The 25,238-nt window shown below is 41.7% G+C and overlaps 1 protein-coding gene across 1 annotated transcript; it reads right to left on the bottom strand.

The window, feature by feature from the left end:
- Nucleotides 1-2,942: 2,942 nt before the first annotated feature.
- Nucleotides 2,943-19,538, bottom strand: FAM241A (family with sequence similarity 241 member A). The gene is made up of 2 exons (XM_064652112.1): nucleotides 19,360-19,538; nucleotides 2,943-6,723 (listed from the first exon to the last, which is right to left on the bottom strand). Exons 1-2 carry the CDS (start codon nucleotides 19,468-19,470, stop codon nucleotides 6,478-6,480), a joined length of 357 nt encoding a protein of 118 aa, XP_064508182.1. The 5' UTR covers nucleotides 19,471-19,538; the 3' UTR covers nucleotides 2,943-6,477.
- Nucleotides 19,539-25,238: the final 5,700 nt, after the last annotated feature.

The following is a 25,238-nucleotide window of genomic DNA, read 5'->3' as shown; positions in this document are numbered from 1 at the left end:
ACATGACTCCATGTGCGAGACAGTATTTCCACTCTCAGCAGGAATGAAGGACAGTTATGTGAGTGCCCAGCTGTGTATAGTTGGGCAGAGTGAGTCTGTTCAGCAGCATAAAGTCCCAAGCTCAGAGGGCTGAAATGCCCAAGGAAATCAGGTACTTGGCTAATGTGAGCTCTTGTTCAGCACCTAACAAAACACATACAGAAAGTGACAGCAAAGAAAACGCTGAAAACCTGCTTTAAGGCTTTGTGACACCAGCCAGGTAGCACTAAAGACACACCAGTCTCTCCCTGTGACCTGCCATTCCACATGCATGGGCTACCTACAGCCCTACTGGTAACAGCTATTGACAGTGAAGTGACTTTCAAGAATTTTGGACTGATATTAACGACTTTTAGAAAGAACATGAATGAAAGAATGATTTAAAACAATAACCAGATAAAATACTCAAGATAAAGAATTAATAACCCCAAACACTGAAGAACTCAAATTTCATTCAAGTCAAGAAGAGATTTCCCGTTACAGACCAGGATTTTGGTTGACCAAGGGTTTTCCTTAATTAATAATTCATTTCCTTGCTATCGACTTCTTGTACCCAGGAAGTATGTTCCAGCTACTTAAGCAAGATAGCTACATTTAAAAACAGATAATTAATTTGTGAACTAGGGCAGAAAAATGGTCACTTTCTACCACCCATTCTGGACAGTATGCAAACCCATGTCTCTCGTACATTCATTACCCACACATCAGTTAGCAGCTTTATCCTCTAAAAGGAAGCTCTCATCAGTGTGTCAGTGACTAATTTGGCTCCCTTCTCACATATATTAATTAAACCCTCATCCAAATGCCGACTGGAAGATGAGCCCTTTTCCCTTGTAATGCTTTAAAATGCAATTAATGCTAAATGGTACATATAAAATATGCCTACAGACACAGATGGGTTCCAGAAGCAGAACCATTTGCCGCAAGCAACATTCATTCTGAACACGAGGTGATGCACCAGGACAAGCCAAGAAACAATGGGGCTTAATTAAATTTCATTTAATGAATATAAAATCTAGATACGGTACTCTGTAACAGCTTTGTCTGAAACACTGTCTGATCAGATCCCTTGGACTGTGGTATATAACAGTCCTTCTCCTTCCATGCCACTTGAACTCCAGATATTTCAACAGTGCCTGGGACTGGGCAAGATGTTTCCCTAGCACTCCGGTAGCCTGCTGTAGGTGCTACCTGGGAGGGAGATGGTGCCCCTGAGGCTGCACCAAGAACAGCTCCTGTCATCAGAAGGGCTTTATCCAGTCACATCCCTCCTGCCACCTGAGAAGGGACGTGTAGTTTTCAATAAATTGCTTGGGAAAAAGCATGTATTATCACAGCTGCTTTATTTCCGTATTAATTGGAAAACACACATATAGGCTGGGGGGCATAAAAGACTTGTGACAACTGCATACAAGACACAAACTACAAGACTAATTTGAAAAGACCACAAGCTTGCATGCAAGTTAAAAAATGCTAAGTCCAATTCCCCTTTCCCATTCTCATCCTCTTTGGCACCTCTGTGTAAAACAGAGCTGATGAAAGCTCAGTTTTCTTCAGTGTGTAGAAGGAATACTGATGATTTTATATGCATTTGGAGACATTCCCAGAAACAACTGAGGCGTTGGCAGGAGTTACGGGAAGTTAGAAGTCTACCTGCCTGTTTAAGCTTGAAACAACCCTGAGCCACACACTGCTTGTCCCATCGATTTTCAAAATCCTGATGCCAACCTATCAACAGCTCCTTACCCTACACATTTGCAACACTCTCTTGGACCTTTGGCAACAGCACATCGCAGTTTGGTAACCATCACCTAAACCAGCAGATAAGCACTGCAAAAAATGAAGTGACTAACCAGCTTATGAATATTTTTTTAAAATCCTCTAATTTCCTCCCTTCTATTGTTAAGCAGGCACACAGTAAAACAAACAAATACCCATCTGAAAATAGATTTTCTGTCTAGGTAGCTTTTAAGAAGACTGAATGATGAAAAAGCCTGAACCTCTGGCACAGAGAGAGACTGTTCAAAGTGAACACCCCTAGAGAAGGCAACATCTCAGAGTGAAAGGAGGAACGTATAAAGGGGATGAAGCTGACAGTTCTGGCAGAGGGGAGAGGCTAAGAAATAAAGTTCCCAAAACCTAGAGTAAAGCCCAGGATGGAAAGAATCAAATAGAGATTGTTTTTGAATTTGCATGCACCCTATAAAAGGCCCGACAAAGATACTTCAACTGAGATAAAGCTTCAAGGCTTGAATTCATTCAGGAATAAGCCTTACTTCTTCTGTGCACATCCACCAATGAGAGTCTGAAGGACCAAAATACAACTTTGCTACTTAAAAAAACCCTAAACTGGTTAACTCACTGTGCATCCTGAACAACACAGATACATTTAAGTATCTGTTGGATCTGGCAGAATGAACACCTTTCAGACTTGCAGAAAAAAGCAATAACAACAGTTAAAAGTAGATTTGTTTTGAACCATTTACTGTTCTATACATATTTAAAAAAACCAATAAAAATCCTCAAACCTTTCTGTGGCACACCAATTGTCACTTCAAAGGATTTTTCACATCCTTGACTACATCTGGTTCCTTCAGAGGCTGCTCTAGATGCAAAACAGATATGCTGTGAACTAAAATCTACTTTACAATGTAATGTTACCATTATTTGTTAACATCCTGCTCTACTATTTATTGTTTTTTGGTTCAGCATAATTTGCTGGACACAACCATACAGACCTGACGCAGTTTATTCAGCTCCTGTACTGCAGTTTTTTCTCCTCTAGCTGCAAGTGAACTGATTTCAGCAGTTATCTGAACATTGACCCATTCCATCTGGGCCTAACATGAAATTTTGAAAGGAGCCATGTAACACTGAACAAATCACCATAAAGAATTCACAGGTTCATTGATGGCAATACTTTTTATTAGAAAGAGTAACAAAGTGCTTTCCATAGAATTCACTTAATACAGAGTTTTTAAGAAATATGATTTTTCCTTTTAATATGGACAATTTTGATGTGATTTTTCAGTGCAAACAGGGTTCTCCAAGATTCTCCTGCACGTGGAGTTTCTTCTCTGTACACAGTAGTTCAAACATTTATGCATTTGGTAGGTGTGAAATAGTACTGAAGAGTCCATCCTTTAAAAAAACGAGGTTATGTAAAACGCTTTCCATGTCACGCTAACCAACAGAAACTGCATCATTTGTTGTTCAACACAGATTTAAGGGACATAATTCCTTCATACAGTCCTACACACAGATGCATAAAGGTGCTTTCAGTTCTATCAAGAACAATAACATTTAACATCATAAATAACATTATCAATTTTTACTCTATAGGCAACAGTGAAATTGACTTTTTTTTTTTAAATTAACCTTCTGCTTTTTAGCTAGGGACATCCTTTGAGCACTGGTGCTTCCTCTGCCTTGCAGCTACATCTGGATGGAATGAAGAATACAAGGCAATGACTGTTCACCCATTTCCTCTTTGTTTTGACACACATTTATGACCAGATTTTTTTGGACACATATATGCATCGTTTCACCGCATTCCATTTTGCACTCTTTATGTCTGATTCTAACTCAGTCCCCCTTTTTCCTTAGCCCCTCTTTCCTTTCCTGCAAATGAGAGGGAGATAATATAGTAATTGCACAAAATTAGGACAGACAATTCAGTATAAGTTCTTATATATGAGGGAATGTATGAACAGAAGAGGGGTATTTTCCATGCAATACATTATTTTTCTTTTTCCACTTTCAGTCAACCTAACACTATTAGGAGGATTATTTTTTCATATTTTTAAAAATGAAAAACTTCCATGAAGAACAAGACATAGCAAGTTACCCTTAAGAGAAACCACACAAGACATTCACTATACACAATCTCAGTCCAAAAGCTACTTTTCCCCACAGTACATGTATAACATGAACAGTGAACAACCAACTGAAATGAATTCATGAGTGCAACAGTCACAGTTATGCATATATTAAAAGGTTACACACATATAAACAATGTCCTCACTGAACCTGTTGGTCACACTCACGATTCACCGTTCCCCATTCCATATGTACAGAGCAAGATCACCACCTCAAGGAAATACCACATGCCATCTCACAGCACAGCCTCTATACACAAGAGTACTACTGCAAAAAGAGTATCACAGAGACACTTTTTCCTACAGGATGAAAGGAATTAGATGAGACCCTCTGAACAGTAACTGGATTGTGGGAAGAAAGAAAGAACATTTTTTTTTTTTTTTACTTTTAATGACAGGATGCTTTTGTAGTACAGTCCTTACACAGGAGAAGAATACACATAAAACCACCATTCTATCTATACAAATTACGCAGAGGTGTAAACAGATGTTCTGCTTCTAGGGGACTTGAAACAAACTCAAAGTTTACCCCTAGGCACTTTAGAGCACAGAGCTCCTGCCTCTGAGTTCAGCCTGTACCTGCTGTTTGCTTTGGGTCTTCCAGATGAGAACAACAAATCCCTGCATCCAGAAACACCTTCTGTTGTCCAACATTTCCCTGCTACAAGTGTAACTATTTAACTATGTGCCAATCAACACGGGTTGCCATCTGACCACAGAGCTGGGGCCTCAGTCCCACTTCCCTGCAGTTCTGATGGTTCAGCAAAGCCTCTCAGATCCACAGTCAAGGTCATCTGAAGATCCAGACAGGTAACCTGGCTCCTCAGAAGGTAACTACATGTTCATTAGAAAAGCACAGAGACATGTCTGCAGATGGCATTTCAGTACATAAAGACTTTAAAGGAGCTGGGCCTTCATGTTTACTGCCCTAAATAACAATTATTTCCCTAACAGGAAAGTCCATAAGGACTGGGGCCAGAGGCCCTGGAAATAGAGCCTAGCAGTCAACATGGTCCATGCAGGCATAAAGCTGGTCTTGAGAATCCAGTTGCAGGACTGGGACCATACAGAAACTTCCCCTAACTTCAAAAATCTCTGAATAAGACAGCATTTTCAACTAATTGATTGTTGATCTAATTTATTGTTCTTTAGGAAAAAGTCACTGCAAAAGTTTAAGTAATTTTCTGTAAATTTCACATCTCCTATTACATTTCTTTCAGTAAATATATAATTTCACTGGACCATAGATTAAGTCAATTTTGCAATTTAAGTTTCTTAGTAAAAGTAATGTATACCAATTATTAAATTGGCAGCCTATTTAGTAGTAGTATTAAAGTAGAAGTACTAAAGATTCTGTTTCATTTTACTGTTTTTCTTCAAACCTGGAAATATTCAGTACACCCCTGGTGTGGCCTCTGGGGAGTCAGAGTGAAGTATATACCCTATTCCCTAATTTGTGTGGCCCATGACATATACCTATAGGTAGGCATTTTTTGTTGCCCAGTGTGGAAATGAATCAGTTAAGACTACTAAATAAAATGACCACCTGGTTTCAACTACATTCTTGCCCTGCATGAGGAAACAGATCTGGTTTGCTGACGTGAGCAAGGCTTTAGCTGATGTGGGCCCACACTGCAAAACCAGGGAAGCATTAAGAGATCTAGTCTGATATCTGGTTGTTCAGACACTTCACACACCACCCAGAGGAAGCAGACAACATCCTAGCACTGCTGTCTGGAATGGCAACTCTCCAACACTGCAGCTGAAACTACCTACAAACTCCATGAATTATCCAAATATTTATGTTAAGAAGGAGGGCTGGGGGAAAGAGCAAGTACAAAAAATAAAGAAAGAAAAATAGCAGCAGGAGCTGAGTACATTTCAAAAAAACAAGGCAGAGCTGCATTAGACCACTTGGCCAATGTAGGACTGCAATTTCTCCTTAACAACAGCTGAAGCCTTGTGTGCAGTCACTAATATTAGTATAAGAGCATTTTGCTGGTATAGCTTGTTTCTTAGGGGAAAGCTTACTATAAACTATACAAACAAAAGATGCTTTTGTGAATATTTGTCATTGTAGTTTGTTACTAAACCTCCCTTGTGCAGACGCAGCTTTTCAGCAGAACACTAACAAATTATGCAGATTCAGGGAACAAACAGAACATAAGCCTCCCCCAACAGTGAAAGAGGACACTCACATCGAGTATCCTCTTAAAATCAGCAGGAAATTTTCACTATACAAAGCAAGAAGATGGGGAGACGAGAGTGGACAACAAAAAGCCAATGTTTGGGCTAAGGCCCCAAGAGTGCAGAAAACAGTACATTTGACACCATTATATTACAAACATCTCCTTTCCCCATACCCCCTAAAGATGTAAGAGGGCACTGCTGATTTGGCTTAAAATGCATAATTTTAGTCCCCCTCACCTCAAATGTTGGAATTTCAGCAATTTGAAGCATTGCAGCTTTTGATATGCTGCCCATTTACTTTAAACACATAAATCCACTGACATAGTGATGGTGTAGAAATACATAATCTGAACAGTATCTATATAAAATTTTACTGTTGTACATAAATAATGACAAGGCACAGAACAGCAACCAGTCCAAGAGCTTGTAGGCCAAGAAACCAGAGCATAACCCAGAAGAATATAATTATTACAGGTTCTACTATCCGTTCTCCAAAGTACATCCTTGTGAAGCCTATTCTGATAAGGCTTTTGTTTAGTTCGCCGAAGAGAGTCCCCATCTTTTTATAGTCATCTATTACAGGTTCTGTGGTGTGGTTCCTTTGCTCTTGCTGGACCTGTAGACAGAAGACAAAATAAGGAAATATGTTGTACAATCTTATTGCTGTCTCATTATGAACAAGTCTCATCTATTTCTGTTTGAATGCATAAAACTAAGATACACATGCAATAAATTTATTCCTTAAATCAAGATATTGAAAATGCTGTGTAGCTTGTGACTTTGGCACAATGTTAACGATGTCACTTTTCCAAACCTGGGACACTAAAGTACTGCTACAAACATATGATAGCCTGTCTCCCCTTGAGACACCAGTCTAGAGGGGTAAAGCTCTCCTGCAGGTCACACATCTTACCTGTCTGTGCAACCTGTCTGTGGTTGTCAGGACAAACAAAGTGGAATGAAATGCCAGTAATTTCAGGGAGGGGATTTAGTTGAAGTAGATTTGTTATAAATTATTTCCAGAATATCTTCAGAACCACAAGAATGATACAAAACTATTAAACATGAACTATGAAGTATTTCACACCGAAGCACAAGGGAACTGAAGGGCTACTATCACTGCTGAAAGAAGGGCATAGGACTCAACTAGCAAGGTGACAAACATCTATCCCAATGTTGATGTAAGAAGCCATGCAAGTCAGGCAAAGGAAGACAGACCAAAGGCCTGCACAGATGCAAAGTAGTGGTACAAAAAAGCAAAGGGGAGGGGAAATAAGTGCTGGACTTTTTGCAAAGTGAACAGTGGTGGAACAAACGCATAGGAAGGCAGAAGACCATCTTTAGATGAAGATATCACAGAGTTAAATATCACTTCAGAAAATGTGAATGTTTCAACATGTAAATTGCAACTAGATAAGAGGTTGAGATCTCTCATTTCCCAGTGTCCAGAGATCCTTTGCACAAAACCTTATTGTCTTGTGTTTGCGTATGACAAGACGAACGTGTTTTAAAGATGATGAACGTAAGTCTCCTAATGTTTCCATTAGGCAGCAATGAAAGCACATGAAGCAAGTACTCATCAATATTTCAGTCGACTGATCAATGGGTCCTACAAATTGCCTGCAAACTCTATGGGCAATTAGCCTACTCCCAGATTCAAAGCAAACATGTTCTGTCTTCAAGGATGAAAGCTATTCTGCATCCCTTGTTACACGGCATGGCCTTGGTAGAGAAACAGAAATTCCCTCCCACAGCAGTGCCAGGCTCTCCACTAGAGAGCAAGTAACAAAGTGAATTCCCATTCCCACAGAAGAACATCCAGCAAAGACCAAAGGAAGACTACTGTTTTTCTAGGCCAGACTTTAGGCCACGATGCAGAACCTGCCTGCTGAGTGAAGGCTGGGTGAAGCTCCACAGCTGCTACTGAAAAAAAACCCCCAACAAAACCCCAACAGTCCCTCAGTTGAGAGTGCTTGGATATTTTTTTCTGTGCTTATCCATAAAGAGTCTGGTTTAAGCTTTAGTACAGAATCCCAGAAAGGGAGGGGTGCAGAAGCCTAAATAGTAACATGTTCATAACTAATTCATAACTAACATTGTGTTCACTCTTTCTGCGGTTCTACACAAGAGCCTGAGTGTGGAGAACTGCAGGACTGCAGGTTACGTACAGCCAGACACCCCCTCGTCTCCTTTCAGTCTGCTTCTCAAACCCAGATCATTTTCTCCTCCTTACTGGGTGTGGAAACTCCAGTTTTCAGCATTTTGGCTTTAACTGTGCTTTATTTAATTCAAATAAATGTTGACTCGTTAATTCCAGTGTTTCAAGATTAGTCTCTTCCGGAAAGGCAGAGCCTCCTGTGAGCTCCTGCAGACTAGGCAGGGCTGGGAACACAATGTTACTACAGGAACTCTCATCTCTCCATTCCCAAAAAGCACAGGGAGCCAAACAAGCTAAGTGGTATTTTGATCAAAACAACTAGGGAAAAGAGAAAGGATGTGCCAGGAAGGGAAAATATATTTATTTGCATCTTGCATGCAGAGACCAGCGGGAGCATATGCCTGTGGGATGAGGGCAGAGGGGATCAGAGCGCAGCTCCCAGCTCGTGTCAAGTGCTGCAGAGATCACTTCTGAGAGAAACAGTCTGCAGGAGAAATCACTACATTTTCTAGCAAAGTAGCCAGTGAGAGGGAAACAAATGCATCACCTCCTTGCCTCTGGATTGCTAGTGGTACTAACAAAGGCTCCTGGGAGCCTTTGCAAAGAGCAAGCCCAGTGCAGCACTGGCCAGGAGGCCACCAGCAGGAATGTGTCTGCAAGCTCCTCTGCAAGCTCTATCTCACTGGGCTAAGCATGATTAACTCTACGTGACCACGCTGACAACATCTCTCCTGGTACGAGGCAACTGTAGGACATGGGATTTCGCTTGCAGCCCCTCCTGCTTTGATAAGGTAACAGCAAGGACTGCACGCAGTCTCTTAAGCAGGGTACAGAGTGAATTCCACCTCACTTAGGCAGTCCAGGTCTTTTTGATTTTTTATTTACCTCACCCTCGCCTTCTCAAACAAGGGTAGATTCATTAATTCCTAAAGCGATTATGCAAAGGCAGCTTCCAGGTGCAGAGACTGACAAGTACGTGTTTAATTACGGAACAAGTGTCAAATTTTCCCAAATATTTTCAATAGCTTATAAAACCTTTCAAAATGATCGTGAAGATTCTCAAGACTTCAAAGTCTGCTTCAGTTAATTCAGGCTGAATACATCTTGCTTCAGGCAACTCAGCAAAAAGCAAGCGAAGCTGAAAACATGATTAGCCGTGAAACACTGATGGCATGTTCTTTGCTATTGCATAATAATTTACATGCTGAGCAAATACCTTTCTTCTGAGGTGTAGCTAAAATAGAGCTATTAGGGCAAATACTCCAGATCACTAAAGATTGTTAAATAAGCTTAACACCGCAGCTAAAATTTTTCTCACTAATTTTCAGGGCAACAGTAAAATGGCACACAATCCCATATATGTGCCAGTAGCTCTCAAACCATAGCCTCAGAACCAAATACTTTTTTTTTCCCCCAAAAGTACTTTTCTAAACATTTTTAGATATTGACCATCTTTAGCAAACACGCAGTTCCCAGTTGACTCTTAATTTTTACAGAACTATTTTCACAGGGCTATTTTCATACTAAATCTTGCTGAATCAATCAGCCTGAAGCCAGACAGACACTACCATAAAGAAAAAATGCTGAGAGAGAAATGTACCCATTCCGAGCAGCTGCACCCCACCCCCCCGCCCCTACAAAACAAAACTTCCTCATTTAAAAGCACAAGAAGTTTCTGTTTCAAAGTTGCTAGTTTTAAAAATCAACAACCCAGCCTTGGCTTCATAACTTTTAAGAATTATTTCTGTGAGGGAATTTCTTTGCCTGCAAGTAGCTCCAGAGAAAGCATGCTTTTTCCAGGCCTTCCCAGCAGCTCTTCTCCTTATAGCTAACATGTACTTTGCAGGGGACACCCCCAGACTTCATCTGCCACAATGCAGGAGGAAATGTAGGAGAGAGACACTTCAACTGCACTAGTTTGTTTGCCTTTCCTCACTCTTTGAACACAGGAGCGACAAAGAAATGCAAAGGGACTGGGGAACAGAAGTGCAGCCAGAGATATAGATGGATATAGATTAATGCATGCCCAAAATATCTCCTGAAAAGAGCAGTTCTGTCTCCCCAACTTCTCTCTCCTTCCTCCAGTTGGCTGAAAGACACTAAATACACACATATAGTATTATTCCTGAAGGATAAAGGAGAATGGGGCTTTCCTGAGTGAATAAATCTAAATAAAAATGTATTAGAAATGCTGATTGCATTTGTTTCCTAACCTAATGTTTCTCATCAAATTACTGTAATGAATTACTTCTTACTGTAATTTAAATAAATTTTACATCAAAGATTTTATTTTAGACTTACTGGGATCACCTAGTCTGAATCTACCCTCTGCCAGTTTGAAGTCATTCCCCCTTGTCCTATCCCTACATGCCCTTGTAAAAAGTCCCTCTCCAAATCTCTTGTAGCCTCCCTTAGGTACTGGAAGGTGTTACAAGGTCTCGCTGGAGCCTTCTCTTCTCCAGGCTGAACAGCCCCAGCTCTCTCAGCCTGTCTTCACAAGAGAGGTGCTCCAGCCCTCAAAGCATCTTCATGGTCCTCCTCTGGACTCACTCCAGCAGGTCCATGTCTTTCCTGTGCTGGGGGCTCCAGAGCTGGATGCAGTACTCCATACTCAATTTCATATTTGGTTTCTGTTTTTTTACTTTACTTAAAAACAGAGTTATCATATGGAACAGAAGGGGAAGAATCTGATCTGCCTTACTGCTTAGCATACACAATGTCCTTTGCAAGCCTGCTGGTACACGAATGTGCCCATCAAGCCCCCCATTTCCTCTTGTCTTTTCAGATATTTGGTATTATAAAATTTCCCTCCGTATTCGAAATGGCACATTTTCATCAGCAAAGCCATTATCTGCTGTCTTCCACTGTTTACTGGTAGAAAGTCAGAACTTGAAGGTCCAAACTCCAAAAAACTTTATACAGGAACTTGGTAACTAAATTTTCCCAGTTTTTATGGCCAAATGGCTTAGGGGCTTTGATACTTTAGGGAAAACCATAACGTGCCCTCTCAGATTTGATGCAGGATGCCATAAAATCGCCTTCTTTTCAGAATTAAACTCTATAAGGATGTCAGAGAGGAGATACTAAGCCCAAGTTCTGTCTGCTTCCAGCACAGCTGATGTTCCTACATCCCTGAAGTGCTTCTGAAAAAATCCCCCATGTAATTGAATGTTTTCCTTGACTAGCTTTAAAACAACAGAGAAGGTAAAGTCAACTCATCCTGCTGAACCCAACTAACATCCGGTTGTGGCTTTACCAGTTATGTTTGTCATCAACACAACACACAAAATTCCCTGTGTTCTGACCACTAACTACCCTTGCTTATGGCAAACTTCCACCACATTCACGCAAAGTCACTGCTTCCTAAATTCAGGAAAGCACATGGTATGTCAAGAGCAGAGGCTGCTTCACACCAGTCTGACAGGAGGATCCTTTTCTTGCTTATTCCCTTCCTATCAAGGGGTGTTTTGATCATGCAGAGACACATGAGATCCCATTGGAACATCGTCCCCCTGGAAAGAAGCCATCTTTGCAAGGAGTCATGTGCTACTAAGTGGGAGAGAAGGATAAAGTTAGGCACTGAACTTTTCACAATGGCTTAAGACTGATCCCTGTCTGCATCTCCTAAGTGTAATGTAACCAGTGCAAGGTCTTTTCCTCTCAAATTGCTGGGAGCACACAGTTCCTGCCTCAGACCATTTGCAGATCACACCAAGGCAAGTAAGTCTGCCAAGCTCTTGGAGGATGCAGAACACAAATGGATCTGAAGGGGACAAGAGCCTCACTTGGGAAGTTATTTTCCTGTGGCTAGATCAAAAAGAGCATGGAAGCCCAGATTTAGCATTTATTCTTTTCTGCTGGGAGGACTGAACAGCTGTAAAGTAACCACAAGGAGTCTCAGTCCTGTAACCTCATCACTGCACTAGCTGTGGGGAGAACAGGTATGGTTATGGTCTTTTGGGTATTTCACCTGATGAAGCAGCAGCTTGGTCCACAGTTTTCCACACTCAGCCTAAGGATCTTGTGATGGCATGTTTAGTTTGGATTTTTTTTGTGCGTGTGGAAAAAAAAAAACCAAGTAACTGATTTGAGTGAAATAATTGGATAAAGTTCAACTGCTTTTGTTCTGTGGGAGGAAGTAGATGAACATAAGAAACCCGTGCCACTAGAAGATTCAGGGTATTTTGTTAGAAAAAGAAAATAAAAATCCATTCAACTACTCTGAAGGTATAAGATCCATCAAACCAAACCAAATAGCATTCTTCTATTTTTCATGACTAATGAATTGAAGAAACCTCAACAATCTTCTCTTGCTCAGACACTTGAAAAATTCCCCCCCACACTCAACAATAGCACTAAGCTGAGTACAAGTCCATCATTTTCTCTTTTCCTGCATCATCTGCCTGAAACAGGATTAGACAAATGTGAACTCCAACAATGGGGGAGAAATGTCCGATGGATTGGGAAAATAATTACTCTCCACGTAAAAACATTATTTTACAGTCAAAAAGTGCTGCTGGGCAAAGAAGGTAAAGAGAGAGGACACAAAGGTATATACAATATCCATCTTCCCACACAAAAAAGTAGCAGCATCTCCAAATTGTTTGACGTACCTCAGATCACAATTCATCACATGTACAGTTATAAAAGAAAGAAAAAGGAATGGCACATTTAAGAGACTTATTTCCACATTAGATAGAAAAGAAACCCCTTTTGAGTTTTGTAGTAAACATGTTTAACATCATCTAAATGAAATCTTAAGAAAAAACTGCAATAAAGAAAACACAGGGATATCACATTTACATACCCACATGCACATTTCACCTTTTTTTTTCAAGTAAAAGGTTTCCTCTGCACGATTTAACTGCTCACTATCTATTTTACTCCAGTTGTGGTTATTTTTACTCCAGGGAACAGGTGGTGTGTCTGCTAGCTGAAGCCCACAGACATTTAAATGTCAAAAAAGCCAGTGAGATACGACTTAATGGACATGCTAACTTACTGGAAAATACTCGTATATTTTTGAAAGCTGGGACATTAATGTTCAGAAGCGACTGCATCACAGAGTCATCTGTTTTTAGAGGATGCAAATTAAAACTGAAAGCACTTTAGGACCAACCTTAAGGAAAATACAAGATGAAAGTGAGCAGATGAGAGAGACCAGGATGGAAGAAACCACAAGCTCCCTCCCCTCCAAAACAAAGAGACCAAGTTCTGCTGGGTGCAGATGGGGATATGTATCAGCCAACACACAGCTACAAGTATTTGATAGTTGAATAACCAGCCATTTTAGTCCTGGAGGAACGAATCACTTGGTACTAAAATCCTGCTGGTACTCAGCCATCTGACTGTCCAGTGTATTGCCACGGACAGGCTTTGGAGATCTGCAGTGAACAGCAAATTCCCAGGTCATGACCTCCTCTTTCTCCGAGCCACCGCCTCATCCCATCGCAGGGCACCAGCACAAAACCCTGCCAACGCACTGGTTGGGTGGGTGCAGGCTTTCTGCTTCCTACTCCTCCACATATGCAAAAGAGACAGTTTCGTTACTAGTAACACCTGGCATGTGATCAGGATTTCACCCTGCTTTCCTACACTTAAAAGGTAACTTATGTTCAAATAAAAGAAAGTGAAATTTGCCCAAGAAGGGCAAATAATTTTATTGGAAAAGTTTCTGATTTTCTTCCTCTTCCACTACAGCAGGAAAAAAACCAGTATCCCTTTGTATCCTTTGCTAGCATAAAACTAACAATTAGTATTTAACCTTGGAAATGTAAGCAGTAAAAAGATCTTGATATTCAGCCAACAGACTATTAAGACAACAAAATCAATTTCAACTGTCTGGAGGAAAAAAACAACAAACAAGGTTCATTTCTCTGGGCTAATTTTAATCTGATATTTAAGTATGAAAAGATTAATAGATTAGGAAATGAGCAAAAAAACATACTTCACTTCCAAATGAAAAACAAGATAGAAAAAAACTAAGTTTAACTTGTTCCTCTGAGAAAAAGAAGCAAATGCAAGAAAAGTAGCAAAAAACCTTTATACCAAAAGCACTGTACAGCAGCTACCAATAAAAGTGACATACTTAGAAGAAGTTTAAATAGAAAGATTCCAAACCGAAGATTGGGTTAACATTCATTTTACAGCAGGAATCTAGACATCATTTATAAAATTGAGACAAGATGTTTCTATAGAAACAAGCAATAACATAAGAAAAGCAACAGCACTGGATTCCCCTTAGTCAGCCTTTACAGCAACTCAAGTTTAGAATCAACAGTTGCTGGAACAAACTTCAAAATACCAGGAGAGGTTTTGTGCACAGGAGATGAAAAGGCTTTTCCAGATACTTAACTTGTGCATGGGTGGAGCAGAGATGGCTTCAAGAGGAAAAGAGGCTTCTCTCAAACACAAAAATAAGTGTTGGAGCCCCATAATTTTGGGAGTAAATTTCCCCACCAAGAGAGCACCAGATAAGAAAGTGTACAGATGGGAACCTAGCACAGAAGCATTGTGGGAGAGGAAACCTGCCTGCCTCCATGTTAAGATCTACTGTCTCTCTTCTCCATTTTTGGGTGCTGTTTATGCTCCTCCTTATGCTCCTACTACTGTCCCTGTAACTTGATCCCATCCATGCTGCAATTTTAGAGATCAAATGCAGTACTAATTCATCTTTTCCTTACACCTGCAACACTAAATTTCCATAGGATTTTGTTTATCAGGGTTCCCCCACTAAAACTGGTCAGCTTGACCCAGCAAAAGGCTTTCAATCCCTGTATGTTCAGCATGGTTTCAATGCACTGGTTTGCTAAAATGAAACAGCTGTTAATTTTGCCTTACAAAGAAAGGATTTCTATTTGCTTCTATCTCCAGAATACTTTTTTCTTTAAGAAAATGGGATCTTCACATCATTCAAGCAGAGCACGTTATCCTGCTTACTATTACAGTTATGTTTGAAACGTTGGATTTTTTTTTTCTTCAAATGCTGTCAAGCCTCAGAAAACCGACTAATGCTTTTTAGAAAGTTACTATCACTTATTATTTTGTAGATATGAACCTCTGCAGCAGACTTAAATTATTTGTAGAGCCTGAACAAATTTGGGATTAAGCCTTCCCTGTCTGGTATGACTATTTTCAGAAACAAATCCCAAATGGCAAGCAGGAAAAAACTTCAATTTTCAGATTATCTCATTGTAGAATAAATCAGGAATAGGTTTCTAGCCTTAGGCATCAGTTTCCACATATACAAGTGCACGTTAAAACATTCTCGGCCACTACTGATTTATGACAAACTATACCATTCTGTGCAACACAGCATACATCCATTCTACAGTCTGATGAACAATTAGGCATTTACACAAGGGATACCACAAATGTGTTGATATTATCCTCTAGTTCTGTTTCTGGTCATTCTTCCCATACTGGAGAAATACTAGTGATACTCGAGACTTATACAAAAAGTTCAGGACTCGAACTTAAAGTTAAGACACCCAAACCTCCTCAACAAAATTCTCAACAGGAAACCCCCAAGCCCTTTTGTAACAGACCTCTAAATCTGATGTCATCTATTAGAAGATAAAATACTCCGCTTATAGAGATAAAACACTGTTAAAAATAATAATAAAACATACCAAAGAGTTACAAACTCAGGTTAATGAAAAGGTGATCATCTAAGCTAATTTAATCTACTTTTGAATACATGTATCACATATTAACTCTGCACTTAGACATTTTCTAGAAGCATTGGGTTTACGTTTTAACAGCACTTTGGATTCTATGTATGCAAATCCAGTGTGAGGTGGAGATCCCAACCTCACTGAAGCAACTGGGGATTTTGCCATTGCCTTCAACTTTGATTATGAGAAACTAAATCCCATTACTTCCCAGACAGACAGTTTTCAGTCCTGAAGGAAGTCACAGTGCCACAGCTTTCAGGAACTCTGCTGTGACACAGTTTGGCTTCAAATTGCCTATAGACAGAGCAGGTGCTGTGTCTGCTGCTAACACGACCTCATCCCTTGCTGTATGGCATGTGCAAGATGCAGAAGACACAAATGCAGGAGTTTTGCATCACCTTTTATTATTATAACACATACTTTTCTATTCTTATTTCATGGTTTAATTTATAGGTGTTGATGAGATTTAGACTGCACTAATGTGACAGTGGCTAACCTATTTTAGAAAGTGGGTTAGGGAAGGAGATTTGATCCTTATCTGTAGTGATGTTGAGAATACAGGACAATGTGTGTGTCTGACTAATAACTATTAACAGTTAGGAAAAAATTGTGAACTTGCAGGGCGAAGCAGCAATCTGCTCCCACAGCTTCAGCAACAGCTAAAGCTTTTGGTGCTTTCATGTACCACTTGTGAAGCCCAGCAGTGCAATAAAGGAGAGGTGGAAGAAACTACCCAGGTTCTGCAGTGCTTTGAAGACTACAGTAAGTGTAATTATTTTTATCTTTGCATGCAAACCTACAAAGGATATTAATCAAATTAGCATCCAGTTCAGCTCTCAAATCTAATCACTGAAGTAATTCTAGTTTATTCAAATAATGAATTCCAAAGGCTATGTATAAAATTTAGTTACATATCCTCCCATTTTTTTAAAAAAGTGCATGTCAGTAATTTCACTAAGCACGTCCTTGCTGACACAATAAATAAAAAATTAAACCCAGAGGGTTTGGCATTAAATAAGTAGACATTTCCTACAGAATACTCTCTCTTAGAAAATATTATAAGGTGTATACATTATTATTTAGGTCCTGCTTGTCAGGAAGGTATTCTTTTAGCATTATGCTACAAGATATGATCTTACACAAACTGAGCTTATTTTGCAGGAAACGGGAAAAACAAATCATACCCAGGTTTGTAGCCTCAGATCCTCACCTAAAAAATCCTCTCAAATAAGGCCAAAGGATTTGCTCTCATGCAGGCTTTACTTCACACCAGCTGAGAGAAGTAAGAATTTACACCACCATCAGAGCAGATTTTGACTCCTTTCTTTTGCACTGCACATACCACTAAGGCGGCGCACGCATTTATACTTCAGGAGAGAATGTGAAACAGGAAAACATGAGTTGAGGATCAGAGTCTGTTAACAGTGCAAACACCCTCAGCAAACACAGCGACACTGCTGGGCCTCCATGAGGTACTCTAGTAAGGACTCAGCCTGGAAACAGGATTCCTGCCCGCTGGAACAGCGGTGTTCAGCAACAGCCCTTCCATGAGAGCACAAAAAGGGCAGGGGCTACTGATTATTTTGAGAGAAATATCAACACATTCATGAAAGCAAAAGAAGTACAGCACGTGACTAGCCTCGGTGACACAGGAGACCTCCAAGTCAAGCTCCATGTCTGTTCTTTTCTTGAACAAGAGAATATGGGACTTTCTGTCAAAGTCTGCAGCAAGTGAACGCACCACCAACTCCTCACCTAGCTTTGCTCTTCCCCACACATAAAAATAAAATACTCCTATTTATTTATCAAATTATGATTAGTTTTTACTGCTATTTTATACAACATTGACATTTTCTATGCATATTAAATAAAGGGAACTCATATTCCTTATTTCTAAATCTAGTTTATTATTTGCCCAGCTGCTGGCACCTCAGTATGCAGAAAAACTATTCCATGCTACAACAGTGAAATATTTCCAGTAAACAGGAAGGATTTTCTCCTCCTTCCTTGTGGTCTATTTAAAATTTCTGCCTTGGTATCCTATTGTTATGCCCCAACTTGTCAGAAAGGGCCAGGATCACTACCTGTATCTGAGAAAAGCCAATAGAGAGTTTCTCAACCACGTGTGCCTGTGTCCAACCAAGGAGTACCTTTATACCAACTTCATTTTAAAATGTGTTTAGGGAACATTGGAAGGCAGTTCTTCAGCATGCACCATCCCCGAGAAACACCATCACACTGGTCACTAAGAAGCAGTGGTAACCTGCAGGGAGCAATCTCCTCAGCAAAGAGTTACAACCAGTTTGAGAGAAAGAACAGATGAGATGATCTAATGCAACTTTTTAACGTCTTTTTCCAGGGAAGACAGCAACAAGAACCAGCAAGTATTCCTGACTCTCCTGTGATATCCTGCAGGAGGACTTAAGGATGTAGAGACGGGAACTGCTGAGCCTCTCTTGGGTGAGTTTGTCCTTACACTGCATTCAGGTATGTGTCCTGCTCTGCACTATTTTTCTAGAGAAAGGGACAAGAAGATGCACTGACTTACGTAAATGGTGACCCAGTGAATTCTCAAGTACCAGCATATTTCACTGGCCCACTTCTAGATGTAATGTCTGGCAAGTACTACCAGACACTTCCAAATATTAAGCTATTTTATCTGTGAAAGGGCTCACTCATGGTTAAGGGGAGAGCATCTTAAAAGAATCTTCAACAAAAAATATTCTTCTTTTATTTAAATAAAACATCAGTAGAGGTGCATTTAGAGCACTGCCTTTGTCTAAACACCGGGACGATGCTGTCTGCAAAACAAAGGGTACATGGAAAGCCAGTTTACAGTTAACAATAGGGAAACGGTCCTTTCATTCCCTAAGCAAAAAACCCACTTCCGTGCAATAAAGACATAAATTCTGAAGAAAGCAGACAAAAACCAACCAACCAAGCAAGCAAAAAAAGAGTTGGTGGTTTTCTCCAATTACAATTTATTAAATTTCAGGAGCAATAAAAAGACTAAAAGCTTAAAATATTCAAGTGAAGGAACACAAGAGCTAAACTACTGGGGAATTCGGGGATGACAAGAGCACCCCGGTTATTTCCAGCGAGATACACGTGGATGCCGTGCGGGAACCATCTGCTCCCACCCTCTCCCAGCCGAACTAAGCGTCCCGAAGGGAAGAAGGAGGTTCAGGCGGGCCCACCGGGGGGATCCTCCAGCATCACGCGTGGGCAGCCCCACGCAGCTCGGCTGGGTTGCATAAGCCCCGCCGCAATGGAGCGTTACCCGGGAGCGATTCACCCGCGTGGGCTGCACCGGGAACGCCACGGGAGAGGAACCAAGAGGCGTTCACGGGTTCCCGCTGCCCGACGGCGGGGCAGCCCCGGGGCCGCCCTCCCAGCCCCCTCGCCGGCTGACACCCACCTGCTCCTCCGGGCGCCGCCGGTGCCGGGCGGCCGCCGCCCCCGCTTCCCGCTCGCATTCCCCGGGCGGCGGCGGTGGTGGCGGCGGCAGCAGCTCCGCCGCCGAGCCCATGGCCCCTCCGGCCGAGCGCAGCCCGCGCTCCCGCCGCTGCCGGGGCGGGACGGGGCCGTCACGGGGCGCGGGGAGCGGCGGGAGGGCGGCGCCGCGGGGAGCGAGGGGCGGCCCCTGGCACGGCCCCGCGCCGGGACTGGGGGGGCCCGGGGCGGGGAACCTCCTGCTGCCGGGTCCCGAGTGGGACAGCAGAGCTGCTTGCTGCTAGTTCAAGCTGAAAAAAACCCCCCAAACCTACCGAAACCTAAACACCCACTTTCCCAAGCTTTTGTTAAAACCAGGAAGCGCCAGGTGTTAATAAAGCGTTAATTTTAGCACCACTCCCTGTTGGTATGTCCCTGGGGAGGAACGGCTGCCTCTTGGCAGTGTGAGGTGTGGCATTTGCTGTTCCTCCCTCGGGAAAGAGGAAACATTGGCCTCGCTCTTCCGAAGGTGCCTGGATCAGGTCCTCTTTCTTTAGAAGGAACTAACACACGCTAGGAAGAAGGAAACACAACAGCTAACCCAGAAGATGAGGCTTGGTGTATGGAGGACTAGATTTAGATTAGGGGATGTTTAGATTGGATATTGGGGAAAAATTCGTCACTGAAAGTATGGTCAGGCATTGAAACTGGCTGCTCAGGGAAGTGATGGAGTCACTGTCCCTGGAGGTATTTAAAAGATGCATTGATGTGGCACTTGGGGACATGGTTTAGTGGTGAACTTGGCAGTGCTGGGTTAACAGACTCGATGGTCTTAAAGATCTTTTCCAATCTAAATGATCCTCTGATTCTACATTAATAAAGTGCCGCTGCACAGGGGTGTATTCAGTTCCCGCTCCAAGCACAACTGTACCTCTATAGAGAGGCCTCGTTCCTGCCAGCCCTGCACATCTTATCCATGCTGTCAACCCCAGCACAGCACAGGAAGGACGGAGCCTGAAAGTGCAGCTGGATCTCAGTGCATGGCATTCCCAAACTCTAGTGGGACCACTGTCATCACCTTTACGCATCTTTTCTCCTCATCCAGAAGCCAGTTCATGCATTACGGGTGGCGGGTCTGCTTGGCTCAGTTTTCTTTGCACAAGCAATTACTGGAGGTGCTAACAGGTTGCAAGATAGTAGGATTATGTGCAAATCAGACAGATTAATATTATATGGCTTTTTGGTGACTGTGTGTAGGTCCCACTGTCATTTGGAGTGAATTCTACCTGCTCTTTGCTTTTTCTGTCATTATTGTTGCCAACAATCAGCAATAGTTGTAGCAAACCTAAAACCATAAAAAAGAACTGCTCAGGGTACTATGGTGTAGTCACACCTTCAGGCTACAAGCAAGTATTCTTCATAAGTGTTGAACAATAAACAAGCCACAGCACTTGCCAGGCCCTCAGTTTGGCTGCAGGGGCTGAGGGCCAACGTGGGACAGCTGGGACTGCGCACTTGGGGAAGGGGCCACTGCTCTGCCCTAAGGGCTCCACTTGGCTGTGGCTCCTCATCCTAATGGAGCAGCTGACCTGGCTGCTCCATGAGGTACAGGGTGGCCAAAAGGAATTTGCCCTGAAGACCTGACTAACTGCTTGCCCATTTTTTCTTAGTAGTGTTTCTTAGGAACAGGGATAAGCTTGATGAAGTATCAAGCTGTTGAAACAGTGCCCATACACCACTGCAGTCTTGTTGGCATGCAAAATTACTGGACACAAGAAAAAAATCCTATGGACTTCACCACCAAGGGCTGTGGTGATATATATCACGATGTGACTGCTCAGCAGCCGCGTTGTAAAACATCCCCGAGGTTCTCTGCTCTGTGGGCGATTTGTGAAGAAATAAAGTGTCACATATAGTAGTGACATTCAGTAAATGCCTTCTGAAAAAAAAGTCTTAATTGAAGTACCGATTAGGTGTCCCTTTCAGTGAGCTTTTTAGTACACTTAAACCTTTGCTGATTTGTGAATCACAAAAAAGTGCATTAGAATTTTTTTTTAGGGAAAGTTTATGCTGAGGCCACCACTGTTCTTCACAGTACAGCCTCTGATCCCTGCTGCCTCTTGGCCATCAGCAACCATTCTGCCAGGAGTACTACAATATGTACTGTCTGGCTTGGTGCTATGGTTTCATCCTCACTTATCTGCAGTCCTACTGGTTGGATGTTGATCTCCCTGCAGACGAATATTCTTCCAGAGCTTCTTTAGTGAAGGAAAGCTTATCATATTTCTTAGTAAGTCACAATCCTCCCTACTGCAGCTGTTGGCCTTTGACTGCTTTTTCACACACTGAGCAACTCAGTGCACTGGAACTGCCTCTGGGTCCCTGGCACTCTCTATGTGGGGAAGCACCTCTGGGGCAATAGCCTCAGCAACCAGGGGAAGAACAGGGACTCAGAAGCCCTCACTGAGATTTCTTAGGATGCATTCACCTGTGCAACTTCGGTAACCTCAAAGAAACCTATTCCCCTTCATAGCAAACACTCATAGTAAAGGCAATGCCACAATCACATCACAACCTCTAGCTCTTCTTATGATGAACTTTTTGAGGCTTCATGTGCTCTGCACACTGGTCCCTGAGTCTGTGAATGTAGCTGACCTGCTGTGAACTTCTCTGAGTGAGTGATGTATCTCCTTTGTCTTACTGAAATCAGGATTATTTCCTAACATTCATGACTGTGTGGTAGCTTCATAAGGATCTAATCACAAGAACAAGCTCAAGGATCTATATCACCAAAAGAGATCACCACAACTTAGGAACCTTCCTTTCAAGATCACTGTCTGAGTGAAGTTTCCCACTCTCAAAGCCCTCAGGACATGGCTGACCTTCTGCTGATGGTGTCTTCTCCCAGAAGCAATACTCTCAGAAAATGCCAGCATAATCCCCAGCATGACTTAAGTGACAGGCAAAAAAACCACGTGCCAAAAAATTTTGCAAAAATGCAAGTTTAAGGGTAGATTTCTGCACAATAACTGTTTCACAAGGCAACTTGTAGTCCATTTGTAATACATGTGCAGACAAAATATCTCCCAAGGAATAAAGAGAGGTTGCCTTGCAAGAGTCTGTTATTTGGGGGTCACTAAAGAGAGTCAGAACTTCATGCAAAAATCTGTAATTAATGGGTTTTTGGGAAAAAGAACTACTTGCAGCAGAAGGAAGATTAAATGCTGTAGCTTTGCTCAGAGCCAGGACAGGCTGAGCCCACTGGCCTTGCTGAAACAAAGTGCTGAAACAAGACTGCAAAACGTAGACACAGCTGGAGTGAGTGGGACTAAACTCCCTCTAGATGGGTATCTGTGCTCTAACCAAAGCCAATAGTAGGTACTGGGGAAAGGGTAATAGATGCTGCAGTGAAACTTCTTAATATTTCTTGAGATTATTCTTGTGGCTTCTGGTAGTCTGAAGTTCAAAGACTTCCTGAGCCTAGGCTCCAGGTTGGAGAGTGAGAACAGTATTTCAAAGGCAGCAGAGGAAGGCCCTCTACCACAGGGATCACATGCAGCCAAGTCACACAGAGTGCTTATACTGGTCTTGTTGCCCAGAGGAATGTATCCCATTCATCCTGCAATTTTATTTTCATGTCCCTGGCCTTCATTAATGCCTCCTTAGACTGCTGTTATGGCTGGGGCAGTGAGCCCCCTCTCCAGGGATGTCAGCTGCTCCTGCTCTCAGGACTTCCCCATCTCAGCTACCTGCCTGAGGGCACGAAGGCAAAACTGAAGCCTGCCAGAGTGCAGGCTTTGGTATGACCATACAATAAACCCAGGTTTTGGCTGTTTAATTCCAGATTGAAAAGGCCATCGCCGTGTAGCACACACACCCCTTCCTGTGTCTGTTCAAACAGGTCAAACATTTTTGATGGATTAGCACTGTGTATACAGGTCTTAGCCAGAGCTGGTATTGTGTCTTCTGTCCTACCTGACAGAAAGCTGGCATGAACACCCACCATCAACCTAAAATGGGGCACCATGTACTATCCAATCCAACAGATACACAACTGTGTGCCTGCATCTGCTCCAGACCAAGCCTTCAGGGTTATTCCCAACACAAAATTTGTTCTTGTGGGGACTCAGAAGGGGCAGAAATAAGATCTAATGGATGTCCAGAGTTCTCACCTGTTTGCTACCTGCCACTTCCTATCAGTGGCAACTCAGCTAACTTCCTTTAATAAGTAGGTGGTTAAAGACTTCAGGGAAAAAAAACTCAAACAACCAACCTCTTTTCCCCCCCCTCTTTATGTGCATCTAATAGATGTAACTGACTTCAGTATCAGATTCACTCAGATTGCTGACTGCACAGTTTAATCCTGAACCTTTTCAAGCTCTAGAGTTCATCTAAATATTAAAAGGCTTGGAAAAAACAGAGGTTCTTTAAACCCCTGTTAATGGAAACTTTTGTCCTAACTGGAAAGAGGTCAATGTGGTTTTATATAGGATAATGGATTTACTGACAAATGGAACATTTCTAACTCTCTGATGGGTTTTATCTACTTTATATTCCAGATGTTAATATAAGTAAATTCTCTAAACTCTCAGACAATTTGCCCAGTATGACCATGCAGCTTACGATGGTCATTGTAGCTTTTACATGGATATTTGAAGTAAAGCTGTTAAATTCTGTAATTTCCTTAGATCCTTCAAGCATATTAAGAAATACATGATATGGCTTTTCCAACACTGGATACAAAGTGAACTGGAAGAAATTGGAATTCAAACCATGAAAATATATTAAAGTATACTGAATAAAAATGAAATGAAACAATTAATTTGGTTCCTTTTTCTTCTATGTATAATGACAAAAGGACATTGAAGATCACCTCGCATTAGCAACATCTATTCTCCAACAGTTGATATGTATCATGCAATCTCATTTAAGGGTCAAAGCAAAATATACATGGTCTCATATACACGGGCTTAGAAAGGGAGAAACAAAACAGTCATGGAGAAGTTCTATTAAAAAAGGTCACCTGGAGCAGTACTAGGCATTGCAAGGTAGTTTTCTGTAGTACCTTTTCTAATGCGTTTACCAGTCTAATTTTTTTTTTAACATTTCAATTGAATTCTGCCATTTCCTTAGAAATTATTTCACAGTATAAAAAAATTTGACAAGAGGCTCTTCCCTGGATATCAAATCTAAATTTTCCCTTTTTTGTTTAATTCTATTTTTAAGTTAGGTTAATTTACTATCCTTGATGAGAGCCTGATTTTCTGCACAGCCTCTTTGCATGATCAATATTTACCTCTAACCCCATTAGGATTAGCAAGCTTTCAAAACAAAACCTTAATTTTGCTTGCTTCAATTGCTCTGATCTTTCTTAATTTATGACCTTTCTTCTTGGCTATCACCTGAGAAGTGAGTTTTATATTTTTATTTTGCCATGAGCCTTTTATAAGCATTTACTCCATGGCATATAACCTCAGAGCAGGCAAACAAGTACTTTGACAATGTATAGACAGTCCAAATTCACAGCAGTGTATTTATTTATTTGTTTATTACTTCAGGATGATGGAAGTGTGGGTCCAGTTTGCTGCTTGCTGCCACTCACAAAGGTCTTGTGCTTCCAGCAGTTCTCTACAGGATTAGAGCCTTTTCTTTTTGCAGTGTCAAATAGCAATGGTTCATATGTAAGTTGAAATAAGTCTGATGGGTTACTAATATGATGTTTTGTCTTTACAGTACCATGCCAGTTTCAGAGGTCCCTCCCGGCCTCTCCCTTCCTCATCCATCCTGTTGGCCCATTGCCCTCCCACAGCTGCAGGTGCATAGAGGACCCTGATGTGGGCCTGGAGAGAAACATATGGGACAAGT

This window comes from Pseudopipra pipra, chromosome 4, assembly GCF_036250125.1.
Source record: "Pseudopipra pipra isolate bDixPip1 chromosome 4, bDixPip1.hap1, whole genome shotgun sequence".
Lineage (NCBI taxonomy): Eukaryota > Metazoa > Chordata > Aves > Passeriformes > Pipridae > Pseudopipra > Pseudopipra pipra.
This window is presented reverse-complemented; position numbering and strand designations above follow the sequence as displayed.

Excerpts from the sequence above, each read along its gene's own strand:
- FAM241A (XM_064652112.1), bottom strand. The coding sequence starts at position 19,470 with ATGGGCTCGGCGGCGGAGCTGCTGCCGCCGCCACCACCGCCGCCGCCC. Across the intron at positions 6,724-19,359 it reads GGCGGCGCCCGGAGGAGCAG|GTCCAGCAAGAGCAAAGGAA; the intron begins GTGGGTGTCAGC and ends TTCTGTCTACAG.